Source organism: Strix aluco, chromosome 2, assembly GCF_031877795.1.
Source record: "Strix aluco isolate bStrAlu1 chromosome 2, bStrAlu1.hap1, whole genome shotgun sequence".
NCBI classification, from domain to species: Eukaryota; Metazoa; Chordata; class Aves; order Strigiformes; family Strigidae; genus Strix; species Strix aluco.
In genome coordinates this window covers 62589600-62605059 of record NC_133932.1, presented here as the reverse complement: position 1 = coordinate 62605059, position 15460 = coordinate 62589600, and the positions used below count along the sequence as shown (strand labels likewise).

Sequence of the window (15460 nt, the reverse complement as noted above, 5' to 3'; positions counted from 1 at the left end):
GTGAAGAACTCCCTAAGATCTGTTTTAACCTTTTCAGTCATGAATTAGCCACAGGGGAAAGGGAAAGTCAGCTTCCATCCAGATTGAACTAGAAGTGTTCAGGTATAGTGTTACATTTATTCTGAATCTGAATTCTCTCCAGTGAAAGCTAAGGCAAAATCCTTTCCTGGGTGAAGGGCTGGATGCCAGCCATAAAGCTGTTCAAGTATCCTGGCAGCTTATTATTAGCTAGATAAACAGAGGGGAAGATGCATACTCAGAGCTTCCTTCCAAAGCTAAAGATACACACTATGAATGGATCTGAATCAAGGGACCGTGGCTAAAGAGTTTACCACTTTAACAGAGATCTGAACATACACAATAGCAGTGTAATGGTTACGTGGCTTTAACACAAAAGTATTCAAATGAGACAAAGATGAGGATCACTAATATTTTGGGTAATGTGGAGGAAATAGAAACCTGAAGAATACCTCAAAAAACCTTAAGCATTTGTCTACAAAAATGCAATTTATTGTCAGAAGCATGTACCGACAGTAGATTTAAAGTCTTAAGACGTTACAGGGAACTGACCTCAACTCTTTGAAAAAAAGCATCCCAGCATACAGGAAGCTTCTGAAAAAATAAGTTAAATATGTAATAGGATGTATTCAGCTATACAAAACCTTTAGTTGCTGGTGTCCGGTCTTCAACCGAGTAACATGTGAACAAAGATGATGGAAAGTCTGTTTGGTCTTTGGAGACAGTTTAAATAAAGCTGAATGAGCAAGCCCAATGGCAACAGTGTGCAACCTAATAGAATCTCTCAGCCTGCGATGCTGCAGAAATTAGAGTGGGTCCTGGATTAACTGTGGAAAGAGAACTGTTGTATAGCCACAACAGTCAATGTAAAGGGTTAGGCAACTAGTGTAACCCTTTCGAAAAAGTGATTAGTGGGGGGCAGAACAGAGCAAGTAAGAGAAGATAACTAAGGCAAGGTAGCATCTTTCTCAATACAGAAAAAAGATGAAACAGCCTAACTTAGTACTAAAGATATGTTCCAGATGTTTAAAGTGGAAAAAAGGCACTACTAGTACAAGCAAATAGTTCAGGGAGATATAAACAAAAAAAGAAGTCAAGCAGCTAATGATGCTAAGTAAAACACACCTACTGAGGCAAGAAAGACAAAGAAGAAGTTACATAAATATACCAGCACACAGACAAATGAAAGCAGCAATTATTTGCTAGACTAAGAAAACAAGCAAACAATACAAAACCCCCTGAAAAGCTAGGTTATTTTTTTCCTCAGTCTTCACAAAAAATTGTGACTAGACTATCACCATTATTTAATATTATCAAGAGTTATTTGTAGACCAGACAGCCCATACCTGGCCTTTGATACATTGAAAGATGCTGGAACTAGATATGCCCCATTATTTGCATAAATATTAGGCATTTGATAATTAATTGGCTCCTAACTCCTTAGATCAAAGCTCCACAGTGAGACTGAACTAACAAACCTAACCCAATTTCTGCAAAATGCATTGCATAATAGTAGATGCAAGTGACATTGCACTTCAGTAAACAAAATGCTCCTTGAGTAGAAGCATTATTTACATTAGTCTGCAGACCTTTAATTTACCACTGCAGGCCAGTGGTAGCCTGTGGATTACTGTTGTAACAGTAGTTTGCAAGGTACTGAGTGAAAACCAAGGGGAAAGATTAGAAGGTAATGTCCATCTCAGTCAGATTTGATTTTATGACTTACAAAGTGAGAAAAGACAACTTAGGCAGGCATGGTAACACCTGCAGTACCTTTGTTTACCACTACATATAGCAATGCCCAGTGTTGACATAGTCTAGATAAATGAATGAAGAACGATAGTGCTTCTCTTTAGAGGGAGTTTTAGAGTTCTTTCCAAAGTCTTCAAAAAGGCCCTTGCAGGGGAAAACCTCTTTATAGCAATGGACTAGTCTCAGTTGTCCAAGTGTGTTATTTTACAATATTAGGAGCAATAAACAAAACACTCCCTTCTCAGGAGACTACAGTACATAGCAAGATTTACTGGCCTTGAATTTTAGTAGAGTAGGTACTATAAAACATGAAACGTCTAGAGAATGGGAAAATACAAGAATGAATGAAAAGTAGCAAAGAAAATTCCGCTTTTCATCCATATAACTGCCTAAGCAATCAAGAATATGAACATCTATTGACAAGATGACCCAGTTGGGGGTGGGGAGAAATTTACTGATACTGATTTTTCAATATTGAATTCACAAATATTTATTTTTATTTTCATTTTCAAAACCCCCGACTATCCTGGAATAAGAATGCACAAGGTTGAAACCTATCTATCCTTACACTGATGGATAAGGAAAGGGATTTAATGGGTCCCCAAATAATCAGTTTTCCCAGTTCTTCAGATGCTAACTTGCTTCTTGCTAGTAACTTCCCATTCCTAACTGCTCTGTATGGAAAGAGAACAAGAGGACAATGCACTTGAGATGAACAGAATAACAAAGTATTACTATCCATCCCTAATTCTCCTTTGGATAAGTCACCCCTTTTCAGAAGTACACTGACAAAACCCAAGGGAGATGAAGTCTGTAATGTGTAGATCACAGAAGGAATCAAGTTATGCTTATACCCAGCTACCAGCTACACAAACTGATTGCTTTAAAGTTACTGCGAGTGTTCTGAGTATGGTGTGCTACACTGATGAACTGCTAGCTGTTGTGACTGTTTAAGAAATCTATCTTCACAGGGAGAAACTAATCTTTTGGCCTTTGAAGGAAGTTCATGTAAATCTGGATCTAGATGCATTTTTTTTTTTTTTCTTGGAGGATGCAATGCCTCCCCCATAGAACATGCAGACAACTGAAAAACAAGTCTTGCATGTGCATGCCTTTTCTAATGATTACTTGAATTTTCCATTACTCCTGGATTAGACAGAGCAATGCCTGGAAGTTCTTTCCACAGTTGCTGAGAGAATCCAGAATTTTTAGTAGGCAAGACAGCGAATAAAAAGACACCAGTTAGAGGTGAGATATATGGTCATGTTGGTATCCCAGGAAGGATGGGCTGATCAGATTCTCTGCACATTACCAAAAGAATGCCATGTATGTACAGCACGCCATGGGCTGTTATCAGATAAGCAAGATAAGATACATGTCACCTTGCTATGATTACACTGCCTGGACTCCAAAGACATAGCATGGGCCTTTTTAGATTGCTAACTGCATCTGGCAGACTAACTTCAGCAAGCGCCAACACTAGATACTATAAAACTGAAGCCTGACAGTTAATGGACATTTTATATTCCTTACAGAACAGTTCTCATGTTCTCTGCCATCTCAGGAAAACATTATCAGTTTATATTTTATTTATTTGCATATAGCATAAACAGAGTTTTAATGGAAACAGCTTGCTGGAATGGTGTTCTACGGGTGAAGCCTATTTAATATTCATGATCTTCAGATGACCCTATTCATCAGATCATGAAAACCAGGGACACCCAAATTGATGCTGCTGAGATGGCTATTAAACAGCAAAAGACATAAGCAAAATATCTAGTATGGATAATACAAATTAAAGTCACACTTGTTCTAATAAGATGCTGGTTTTTTTACATTTTAGATGAACCACGATGCTACAGAGACTACCCACAGAGCAAGCTACTGTCCACAACATACACATCTGTAAGTTTACCAAGCTAAGCCTCTGAATAGCAGAATAGGTTGAAATGAAGGATCAGTTCAGGCTGATTTGGAATGCCACTGAGATTTTCCTGCAGGAGACAGCAGCTTTTATAATGGAGTCTAATGTTATGCCTCATGCAACTCTTCAAAGTCACACAGGCCATTTTGGATATTTAGTCATTTCTAGGTTGCTATTTACCTTGTGTCACCTCAATTTAGAAGTTGACAGAGTAATCTGGTATAAAGAACATGAATGACAGTGTTTTATAACTGTCCAGCAACTTAAACATTGCACCAGCTGTTCAGTACTTCAGCATTTTGACATGAACTGAATTTTCAATTAAGCCTTTCAAAAACACATTTATATCTTGAAATTTCATCATTTCCAAAACTAGAATGATTGGTGTATGAAAGTAAAACCACTACTTTAATTCCAGCATCACAGGCTAACACAACATGTAATTTAGTCCCTGAAATCACAAGACAATAATTTTGAGCTAGTGACAGCTGCAGGACATCTTGCTTATGCTTTCTCTTGATATTTCCCTCGCCAAAGATCTTAAAGCAAAACCAACAAATCAGAAAGTCCAAGATACAGACTTTGTTCTACAAGTCAGTAAGATTGCAAAATGGTACTTTACCAATCAACAATGGGATTTCTGGTAGAACTTCTGTAGAGACTTACTGTTGAACTAATGCTACTGTGTTGATCATGTACCAGTATGAAATCATTGCTCATATAGGAAATGGAGAGGCAACAGAAACTACACTGGTTTCTACAGAGCTAAATGAAGAGTCGTGCACTTTCAAACTTGCAAGCAGGGTACAGTGGTAAAGGACAAAACAAAGAAAGAAAGCAAACCACAGAAGCTGGTCACTGGTAATCACCTGAACTTTAGCTTCCAGTATAACTAAAGGGGCCACCTGTTACACATGAAAAACTAAGACTTCAGTAATAAGACAACTTTCAGAGGTATATCACCACAAATACCTTGCCAGAACAGCAACGCTACTCTTGACTAGCAATTTCCTTCATTCTCTATCACTGGAAATCTTGATGTGAAGCCTAAATATTTTTCTGAACATTCTAGAAGATCTTTCTAAAATACTAAGCTTAACTTTGTTACTTGATAAATAAGCAAGTAGTCAAAATTTTAGGAGGTATTCTTTAGTGTGTTAACAGCAAGTAAGACAACAAAATTGGTGATCTTTTGTTTAAAATCTTGTTACAACAGAAGTCTTTAAAAAAGTATTTGCTGTAAATGATGACTATCCATGAAGACTATTAGTAGACAGAAGTAAGAACAACCTAGCTCATTAAGTGTTTAACATTACTTAATTTCAAATAGTTTGCTTTATTTCTTAGTCAATGAAGTATGCCACAAGGATGAAGATTGTTTATGATATATCAGTGTTGATCATCTCTTGTAGAAATGTTTATAGAATATAGATTATTAACTGTTTATCAATACAAATCTAGCTTCTAAAGGAATAAAACTGTTCAGAAACTGTTCTCCTGGTTCTGGAAATTCTAAAACCAGATCAAGTTAAGCCATTTCATAAGCTCTACAAGCCTTGTTTTGTAAAGATAATATCAAGAAGGTCCAATCAAACCTTGTTCATGGTGGGCACATTTACAACTCCATTTTACAGGTATTTTGCAATGTTTCCCTTGTCACCCACTCATAAGGTCTTTCCCTGCATTCTCCTTGCTTATAGATTTCTCCAAATGTTGTAAAAGCCTCCTTGTAGTCTTCCAACTCATCTCATTTGTTGCCTGAAATCAGCCAAAGTTTCTAGTAAGATCTGCATGGAACAACTATGTAAGGCTAGTTCCATATGAAATGAAACTAAGCAGTATGCACAAGGTTATTTAAGCACATATCCCAACAGCCCTCAGAGTCCCTTATCCCTGCAAGTACTGGTGGTCAAGAAGCAGTACACGGGTGGCTCTGTAGTTTCTAGCTATTTTTTATATAGAATAGTAATTGCTATGCAAAAAGGGCACATCTAACATGAAGTATTTTTAAAAACATCTCTTGATCACTGGTTAGCTTTCTATGGACCCATTTTAAGTTGTAGCTGTTGTTCACAGAATACAAACTAATCTTGTCTACCAAGACATTAGTACCATCTGATTAACTTGAAGACAAGAACACCACACTAATCCAACCCAACACAAAGGAGTTATTTACATATTATGCCACAGTTAGAGCACTAAGTTTAGTAACCATTTGTTGTGGACTGCAAAAAACAACAACAGCGCTTAACTGGTATCTTACTGAATCAATGCAGCTACTTAAGTTGCCTGACTTTCATTGCATTTTTCAAGACAGTTGTGTGTGCAAAGCCTCTAAATTTGCAAGACGCAGCCATATGATATTACATTGGTATTTTGTATATTTTTCACATAAGATTACGTGCCGAAAAATTCTCTGCAGTCATCGACTAGGTCTATCAGTGGACAAGCTAATTCACTGGATGAACTGCATTAATCATTTTGTACTGAACTAAGACCATACATACTTTTGGCCTCAAGCTTATTTCTTGCTGATGGGCAAGAAAGTGTAGGACATATGGAGAAGTTCTCAAAAATATAATATGGGTTCTCAAGCATCACTGAAGGAAAAAAAGAAAGCTATCTCCTCTATCAATATTTAATTTCCTCCCAGACTGACCACCTGTTAAAAGAATGAACTTTAAACGACTGATGTAAAGTTAAAATTAAGCTTAAATGTTTTGAAAGACTGGGCAGAGAGAAGCAACTGGAAGTAAGTAATCATCTCATACAGCTATGAACTTTTTTTGTTTGTTTGCGTTTAAGTGACAGTTACTCACACATGAGAGAGTGCCTGTGATTAATAAATTTAAGCCAAATATTTGTATTTGTCCTGTGTCAGGATTCAGGTGAATTTTAAATTTGAAGAAAGCCACATATAGTCCTGAATTCAGTTTTTCAGCACTAGAAATGCCAAAATGTCTTAGGACTGGATGCAGCATATAAGAAATATTTATGAGTTTCCAGTAGAACAGAAATATCTTCTCTTTCAAGTGCAACTGCCACTGTGAAAGAGGACAAAAGATCACTATTTCTTCTACAAAGCACAATGTGTAAATAGAATTTATACTACTGTTAAGAGAAGTGTAATATTTATATCCCATAGTACAAGACGCAATTAGAATAAGGAGCACTACCAAGAAGCTGCAACAGTGAGTAACTTTCAGTTTCTTATTTATACATAAAATGAATAGCTGGTTCTCTAATCAGGATAACGATTCTTCTATTTGAAGCTATTCAGTACAGCAAAGCTTAAGAAGAATACCACAGCATACCAACAGTGCTGCTTATGCTAACTACTATTATTTCACCACACTTGAAACTAATAATGATTTTCTAGGAACACCTATAGCTGCACTCTTCCAGACCTCAATATGAACTTCTGGCTGCCCTTCCTTTGTTGGCACCATAGAAGGAGCTTTATTGTGAACACGTTAGTGCTGACATCTGTCATAGTACCCTGTTATCATCATAAAAGTACATCAGTTTGATACCAGGTTATTTACAGTCTGCCTTTAAGTCACGGGCTTGAGTTGGAAGCCAAGTCCACCATCCTCCCCACTTAGTGATGGGACATGGCACTATTATCACTAACTGCATAATACAGAGTTAGGGAGTGTATGTGCTAGACCACACTGAGTCCTGCACAGCGCAATCTGGTGTGCAGTGCAGTGCTAATACAGTTTACGTAACCTAGGCAGTAGTTAACATTGCTTCTAGTATTAAGGTATACTAGGTATCAATTCAGATGCAGACAACATACAAGACTAGACACTTGAAATGTCAAGGCCAACATCAAAGCTTAATGACTACTTAAGTGAAAAGCTGGCAGGACTCAAACAGTCATTCTTCCTACTTTTCTCATGCTTTATGAGCATTGTTTCTCTCCTTGGTACTAGAAGGTGGTCCCCCAAAAAACCTACAGCACACCTGCAGAACATAGAAATAGTCCACCACTAGTCTAACAGATACAGGTATAAGCCTAGCTACCCTTTAACTCAAGTCCTCAGAAGAACTAATTTGTTCCAAAAAGCAACTGTGTTACTACGCTCAAACTTTTGTCAATGTTAAAAGGTTTCATTCTAGGCTTCCTTTAGACTAAAATAGATTCTAGTAGTACCACTCCATTTGAATCAACTAACTGGTAACAAAAATTTGGCAAGAATGTTAGTGATGAAAAAAAGCTATGCAGCAATATAGTAAAAAAATTACAAGTTACAGAAATATGGGACAATGAGCTTTTATAATTGCCATGGGATAACAAGCAGGAATAGTATGCTTATCAAGCAAAGGATATACAGAAACCAATCCAAGAAGTACCTTTGTATCAAAGGCTGACCCTGCAGAGAAACGGAAAATAACTTTGAAGTACTTCAGATCATATCACATTCTCTCTGCACCACCACCCCCCAAAATGCCCATAGGGAATTCTGTGAATTGTTTCCCCAGATGCCTTGCACACCAGCTGGTTAGGATTAAACATCTTGCCTGCGGCACCTTTTAAAAGCCTTGAGGCCTGGCATTTTTGACAATGTGATGAACAGTGTACAATTGTGTATACCCCATATGTTTAAGATAATCTAGAGTGCTAGAAACACTGTTAAATCCATGTACAGTAGTGATAAGGGTTAGAGGAAAGCTACAGCAGCTATTCTTCAAGTTTGAAAGTTACAGCTCTAGAATGTATTTTCTTTACAACAATATACTCATAAAATATTCAGCTTAAACGTTGACTTTTTCTATGCTTCTCATTTTGTTATTTTAATACATTTAGTACATAAAAATTACAAGCCTACTTGCAGAATACTAAGTGCTAGCAAGCACTTCACATCACATAATGAAGATGACCAGAACTTTGCAATTACAGTGTTTGTACAATGGATGCAGTCAGACACTGACCTCACTGTGACCATGCAAGTGAAGTACCTCTCCTAAAGGAAAAAAAAAAAATCCTAAACAAACACTGGTTTGTTCTCAGCTTGCACCAAAACACACTAGAAGATGAATTTTCATGGTAGAGTTCTGTCTAGATTTCAAAATGTGCATGTGGATTAAGCCAACAGTTTATTCTGAATTAGTGTTATTCCAGAACCTGACTTTGAATCCCCTGTCCAGATGAACAAATTCCTGTTTGAAGCACCTCATTTTTTTGTCCATCAGAAAGACCACATAGGTTCTTTCATTATCTGAGAAAGTACTTTGGACAGATCTTGAGAGACAGCAAATTCTCCTCTGACATTAGTGTTTCAGCAAGAACACATGGCAACTTCTGAATTCTGGATAAAAATATAACCCTCTTCAATCACAAGCTAACCTCTGAAAAAGAGCTCCTTGAACACAATAGCTGTCAGCTACAGTACTTTTAACACTGTTTAACAGTTGCCACCAGAACACCAACTTGTTTTGCTCATGTGCTACTGTTTAAGGTGTTACAAGATTAACTAATTAGTTTGAAGACTGGTGTTCAAAGAATGCTCTCCATTATGCAAAACATGTTTTTCTAACAAGTACAAAAACCTGTAGCATGAAAGCGTTGTTTAATACACATTCATACTTTCTAGCTAGAAATAACCTGAGGATGGCAGTTTTCTGTTACCAGCTTTATTGTTTGGTGTCCTTCAAAACAGTTGCAGGAACATTTTAAGAAACAGGAAAAAGCGTACAGCAACCTTAACCGTAATCAAATGTAGTGATTCAGCTCACTGATACTGAAAATGTAGCCTGCCAAAATGAGTTTACTGATTGTATACTGCATTATGAGAATTCCTGTATACAATAAGAAAAATTTTATTAAGACGGTGCCTAAGTTGACTTATATAGTCCTAAAAGAAAGAATTCTCCAGCTCTTTATGGCTGGATGTAAAAGCTCTTTCCTAATATCACCCTCAGGCACACAGAGTTAAGCACATTAACTTTAACCATTTTCTAGGACTGCTATTTAGAATTTAAATCTGTATTACTGGACCTACAGTACATGCTAGCTTTTTTAAAAAAAGCTATCCGAAATATTTTCTTCCATTTATAGATATGAGACAAGGACTTTAAACTCGAATGAGATAGGTAAAACCATTGTTGCTTGATTTGTGAACCATGATTAAGTGCACAAAACCAGATGCATTACTTTTGACACTGCAGCAGGTAGTTTATGGATGTATGAGAAAAAGGGTATATTTTGCTTTCTATTAGAAAATACACTGTCATGGCAGAACATGCAATTATGCAACCATTGGTGGTATTTTAAGAGCTGATGCCTGCTCCAAGTATAATTTACACTTCTTAAAGATTAGGAAACTTTTGGATGAATCTTCAGTTCAGCTGAATAATAAAGCCATAAATAAATTTCTTATTGCTTGGAAACTTCCCCCTGTCCAACTCCATGGAAAAAAACCCAAACCAACCAACAACCTAACCTTCCAGGTTCTCTCTCAGCACTACACAAACAATTTCAATTAATTAACAAATGTTACTCTTCATTAATCTTTTTTTAGTTAAGGGATCTACTTAAAGAGATCAACCAAGACACATGAAGAGAAATTACAGTACATGAGTTTGTGATCAAATACATCAAGTAACAGTGGCTTTTAATGGAAACTCGCCTTTGCTTGCTTTTATCCAATAGAAGAATAAACTGAGCATCTGCTTTCTACATTTCACTAGAACAGGAAACATAATGGTGTGAACATAAAGAAAAAAATAAGTAAATCAATTGTCATGCCCTGCTGTCTGGCTAGCGATTATGCATAAAATACAAGTCCCTATTATTATAAAGTCAATCTAGACAAACTCTAGACTGGAAGTGTGATGTTTTGAAACTAAATGGGGACTTCGAGTTATCAAGCTAGATTTGAAAATGAGTATTGTTGAAATCAAGACAACACTTCAGATTATATGTTTTAGTGCAAAACAGTAGTCACATTGTTACTCCTGTGGGTCAAAAGGTAAGTATATATATTCAATACACACCAATAACAGACAAGAAGTAACTGATACTCTTAAGCATCCTCAGCTCTAATCTCTCTATCCTTACCAACCTGAGCAGGCTTCCCTGGGACACCAGGAGGTTTGGCCAGTGCATTGCGGTAGAAACCAAAGTATGTAGAGTGATTGAGAGTGATGACTACTTACAATTTACCAGTACTATTAGATGATATGGTTTTATAGTCCTATAGCAGAAACAGCATGCCTCTTAACAAATCCTTTGATATCAGGCAGATCATATATGGAATGCTTAGTTTTGTCAGGCACCACATCATTTTCTATCCAGTTTTGGTTTTACAATTAATAAAAAAGGGATAGAAATTAGATTGAATTGAACTGCAATTAAAAAAAAAAATCTCAGGTCGGGGGACAGAGAGTCATTCTTGCATAGAGGACATTGTCTATTATAAATCAAGACCTCCATAGAAAGCAAGCATTGAGTGCACCATGCAGTACCAAAACAATTACTTTGTTAATATGGAGATTCAGCGGAGCCAAATTTGAGTCTTGTACTGACAATAGTGCCTGGTATCATTAGACAAAGGAATATTTGCAGTCAATGCAGTGTGTTATAAAAATAACACTGCAAACAAACAGGGACTATCAACAATTACATTGCATTTATTCACAGGGATTTATCCACAATTAGAACACATTTAACAGTGGAAGGGCCTGTTACTGAAAGCATGGAATCTGAAGCATCAACACCTGGTTTGGGTTACCTTTGGCAAAATTAAGTTAAACAAGAAGTATCCAGCAACTGTGATTTATTTATTTAATAAACTAAATAGACTTTGTAATCTACCACATCTGATAGAATGGTAGATTTTTCTTTTAATATAAAGTGTGAGATGTATTTCACATATGACACCTGGTTAGTCATGGCTATCTGACCTATCTATCCAAGTTTTGGCTTTTACAATTATTTCTCTTTCATTCTCCGACTCTAAATATGGGCCCTCCCTGACACTGGACACTGCTCAGTGTACACAAGGACATTACTGAGAACTACTTTTTTATTACAAGGCTATTTCTAGCTTTTCCACCACTTCTAGTTTGTTCATGCCTGTGAAAAAATGCAAGAATACAGATACTAGCGCTAACCTTATCGCACTGGAGAGGCACTACTTCAGAAAACAAGAATCACTTGTTTTGACTTCTCCTTATCTATGCTGCGCACACTGAAGCGAACATAACATGTAAATTCATTGCAACACATCGGTATTGCATGATGTTTGAAGTTATAGCACAAAACCAGGGTAGATATACCAAATCTAATCAGTTGTACTGGATACGAAATTTTTAAGATGCTTTCCACTGTGCAGTTTTAAAGAACAAGGGCAATATTGCTTGACAGAAAATTACTGGAAATAGAAAACAATTTATTTTTCATTTTGTGTCAAGCATGTAAAGCTTAGAAGTAGTAACAGAGCTGCAAGGAGCCAAGACAGTCTGTCGAAAGTTCAGGCCACCTAGCCATTAGGTCTAATGACACACAAACATTGACATCTTATGTTCAGTGCTGCTCCTTCACTCCACTCCCAACACCTCCTGTGAGAAAACTAATTACTTGCATAATTTGCCAATACCACAAACACAAAATGCTCTTCCATTTAAACAGACAGGACTAATAAGTAAGAAACAAACTTACTACTCTGGTTCCTGAGGATCGACGTGTTGCTCTAACGTTAGAACTGTTCCTTTGGCTAGCAGGAGTTGCCAGTGGAAGAGTAGTAGAAAGTTGAGGAGGACTGAAAGACATCAAAGGCAATCTGGTATCTCCTAATAAGCATTGCGTGGAATTGGAATTTTTATTAGCCAGCCTCTCATTTTTACCATTTCCTGAGTCTCCGTTACCAGTCTCTGTTTTCTCCTCATTCTTGATTCTTCTCAAGCAGTCCTTTAATGTCAGCTGAGTTGCAGGCTGACTCAACCAGCACAAAAAGAGTTCATCCACCTTCATTTTCAGTACAGGTTGCAGAACTTTCCCAGGTGACATTTTCTACTAGTTTCCCTTTTTGTTGGATCAAATTCAAAATAAAGGTTTGACAACCATCTACTTATTTCACTTGACTTTCAGTGTTTCACAGACTCCAGGGTTCCTGTTAAGAAAAACACTATTATTTAATCTTATAGTTTTAACAAAGTGTTGATATTTATTCCCTCAAGATACCAACAGGTGTTGCAAGATACGTGCTAATGTGTGACTACAACAACATTTTGTGAGTGTAAGTCATTAATCAGAGTCAAATCCAGAGGATAAATTCTTCTAAAAGCACACTGTACAAATGATGGAGACTAGAGAGAAAGCAACTACACTCAGACTTTCTCAAAGAACTACTTAACAAATGTGTTAAAACCCACATATATTATGACAAATAGCCTTGAAAAGACTTATAATTGAACCTTCTAAGAACTAAATGTCTAAGAAGTTTATGCAAAGCCTTGGTGACAGTACAATTAAGATTTAAGAAGCAAGCCTTTCAGTCAGGATATTTAGAGCTAAGACTAAGGGCTCAGTTTTCATTCTGATGTCTGTGCTTCTGATTTAAAATTTTGCATTACATACTGCAGGCCAGGATGCATTCCCGTACAAGGGATGCCCAGCTGAATTCCCAGAGATCCTTCCTCAGGATTTGATTCACATGTCCACTTGGTATCACACATTCATTTGATATTTTAAGAACTATCTATTTCACATCCACTTTTCCAGTGTTTTAAAGCCAATGTGAAACCCCATGTGACTCAAGAATTGGGATAGTATGACTTCAGGTTCAGTTGCTCACCTGAAACAGTATATGTTTTTTTTAGAGACCCAAAGGAACTGGACCTAAATACTCAGAACTGAACCCAAGGTACTATTGTCATCTCTGCAATTAAGTTACTTAGTGATCTGGTACAGTTTATCTAAACCCTGTGCTTCCTCCCATTTTTTTTTTTTAAAGCCCTTATCAATATTTGATCCATATGTAGAAGGTAGTAAAGATATGTCTCTACTATGCTGAAGAAGCCTTAAAATAACCACTTGAATTGGGAAACGAATAACACCTAGCAAATGAACATACTATTAAAATCAAAGCTCACCCTTCATCCCACGGCAGAACTATAAACCTTGCAACACCGCGCCAGTTAAATTTTCCAAATCTTTATGCTTAACAACTTAACAGCTAAGATAGTTGCCGAAACCGAAGCTGACGTTGCCTCACTAGTTTTTCAGAGCAACACTTGCACGGTGGCCGTGGCTGGGAGGAGAGCGGCGCCGCCCAGCCCTAACGGGCACCTCTCGGGGGCCCAGTTGGCCCCACCGACAGTCCCGGAGGGCGGGGGCGAGCAGCCGGGCGGCCACGCCGCCTCCCGCGGCGGGCCGGCGCGGAAAGGCACCGGGGCCGCCCCCACGGAGCGCGGGCGGCTCTGGGGAAAGTCCAGCGGGGGCAGCTGCGCCGCGGGGGCCAGGGCGGGAGGAGAGGAGCGGGAAGGGGAACCGCCACCACCGCACACGTACTGCCCGCCGGGCGGAGGAGCAACCGCCACCCTCAGAGCTTAGAGGCGAGGTGGCTTCGCATCGGGTGAACAGCGCCACGACGACCCCACAACGGCCACTAGCACTCACCTGCCCCGCAGCGCCGCCGCCCCTCCCGCCGCCGCCTTCAAATCCGCGCCTCTTTCCGGCCCGCCCCGCCCCGCCCCGTTCGCCGCCATGTCGCGAGAGCTCGCAGCTTCCTCCCGGCCGGAGACGCGGCGGGCGGTCACTATGGTAACCAGAGGGGGCGGAGCGGGACGTGCGCTGTTCGCCGCGTGCGTCGTGGCGTCACAGCGGAGACTTCTGGTGGGTCCCCCCGGCCCGCTCGCCTTCCCAGCGGTCTTTGCGGCGCGGGCGCGGGCCCGAATCCGAGCCCGCTATGGCGGCGCGCTGGGCGCAGCCCTGGCCCTCGGCTCCCCCTCGCCTAGCCCCACCCCTGCTGCCGTGTCGGCGCCCTACTCGGGGCCGGAGCAGCGGCGAAGAGTGGTGAGGGGTGGAGCGCTCGGGCGGTCGGTCGGGCCTTCCACCCTGAAAATTGTGTGGTAGCCGGTGATGAGGCCGGTGCCCTGCTGTCCGGGTGTGGGGATTGCGCTGCCCGCCCCTGTCGCCGTGGCCGCAGGGCCTCTCCAGGGCCGTCACCTGTGTTGCATTTGCCGTCTCAGGACCTCGGTGTCCGACCTGAGACTCCCGAACTGCTCCTCGCTGGCTGGTTTTCTGAGAGGAGAAACTGGCAGAGTACGTGAGCTTACCTTTGCTGGTTCTAGCTGCTAAACGCTGTTCAGGGAGAACACAAAATACTGTTTCTACACAAACAATTGCAGTGGTTGCCATGAGTGTTACAGGATTACTCACAAATGATATAAAGAAAGGGGAAGTGGAGGCAGTAGCAAATAAAAAAGTAATCCCCTTATTAAGAGAATGATGTGTGCCAACCTGTTTGCATCCCCTTTTTGCACTGGGTAACATACACTGGAAACTTAGGGTTGTCAACCTTCACAGGCGTCCCTGCGAGTCTCTCTGTGTGCGCTCATGATTGGGTGTTACATAGCTGAGCCTTGCCCCATATAATTCTTTTCCACTATGCTGTGTTTTCCTCATGTGGCTACACCACACTTTTGTTTATTAATTTTACGGTCTTCCCCTTCTTTTACCATGAGAGACACTCCAGATTTATGATGGGTTATATCACAGATCCTTGGAATGTTACTACTGTGCCAGTGAGGCTGTGC

At 39.5% G+C, this 15460-nt stretch overlaps 1 protein-coding gene across 2 annotated transcripts in view; it reads right to left on the bottom strand.

Moving 5' to 3' along the window:
- PPP2R3B (protein phosphatase 2 regulatory subunit B''beta) overlaps window positions 1-14447 on the bottom strand; it is a 54218-nt gene extending 39771 nt beyond the window's left edge. Inside the window, exons 1-2 of one of the 2 annotated variants that reach the window (XM_074814965.1) lie at window positions 14322-14447; window positions 12363-12813 (exon numbers count right to left, since the gene is read on the bottom strand). In XM_074814965.1, coding sequence (XP_074671066.1) covers window positions 12363-12710 — 348 coding nt within the window. In that variant the 5' untranslated portion in view covers window positions 12711-12813; window positions 14322-14447. Of the gene's footprint in view, window positions 1-12362; window positions 12814-13795; window positions 13914-14321 lie in introns of those variants that run through there. The other variant, XM_074814964.1, reaches the window with a different exon arrangement.
- Between the last annotated feature and the right edge of the window lie 1013 nt (window positions 14448-15460).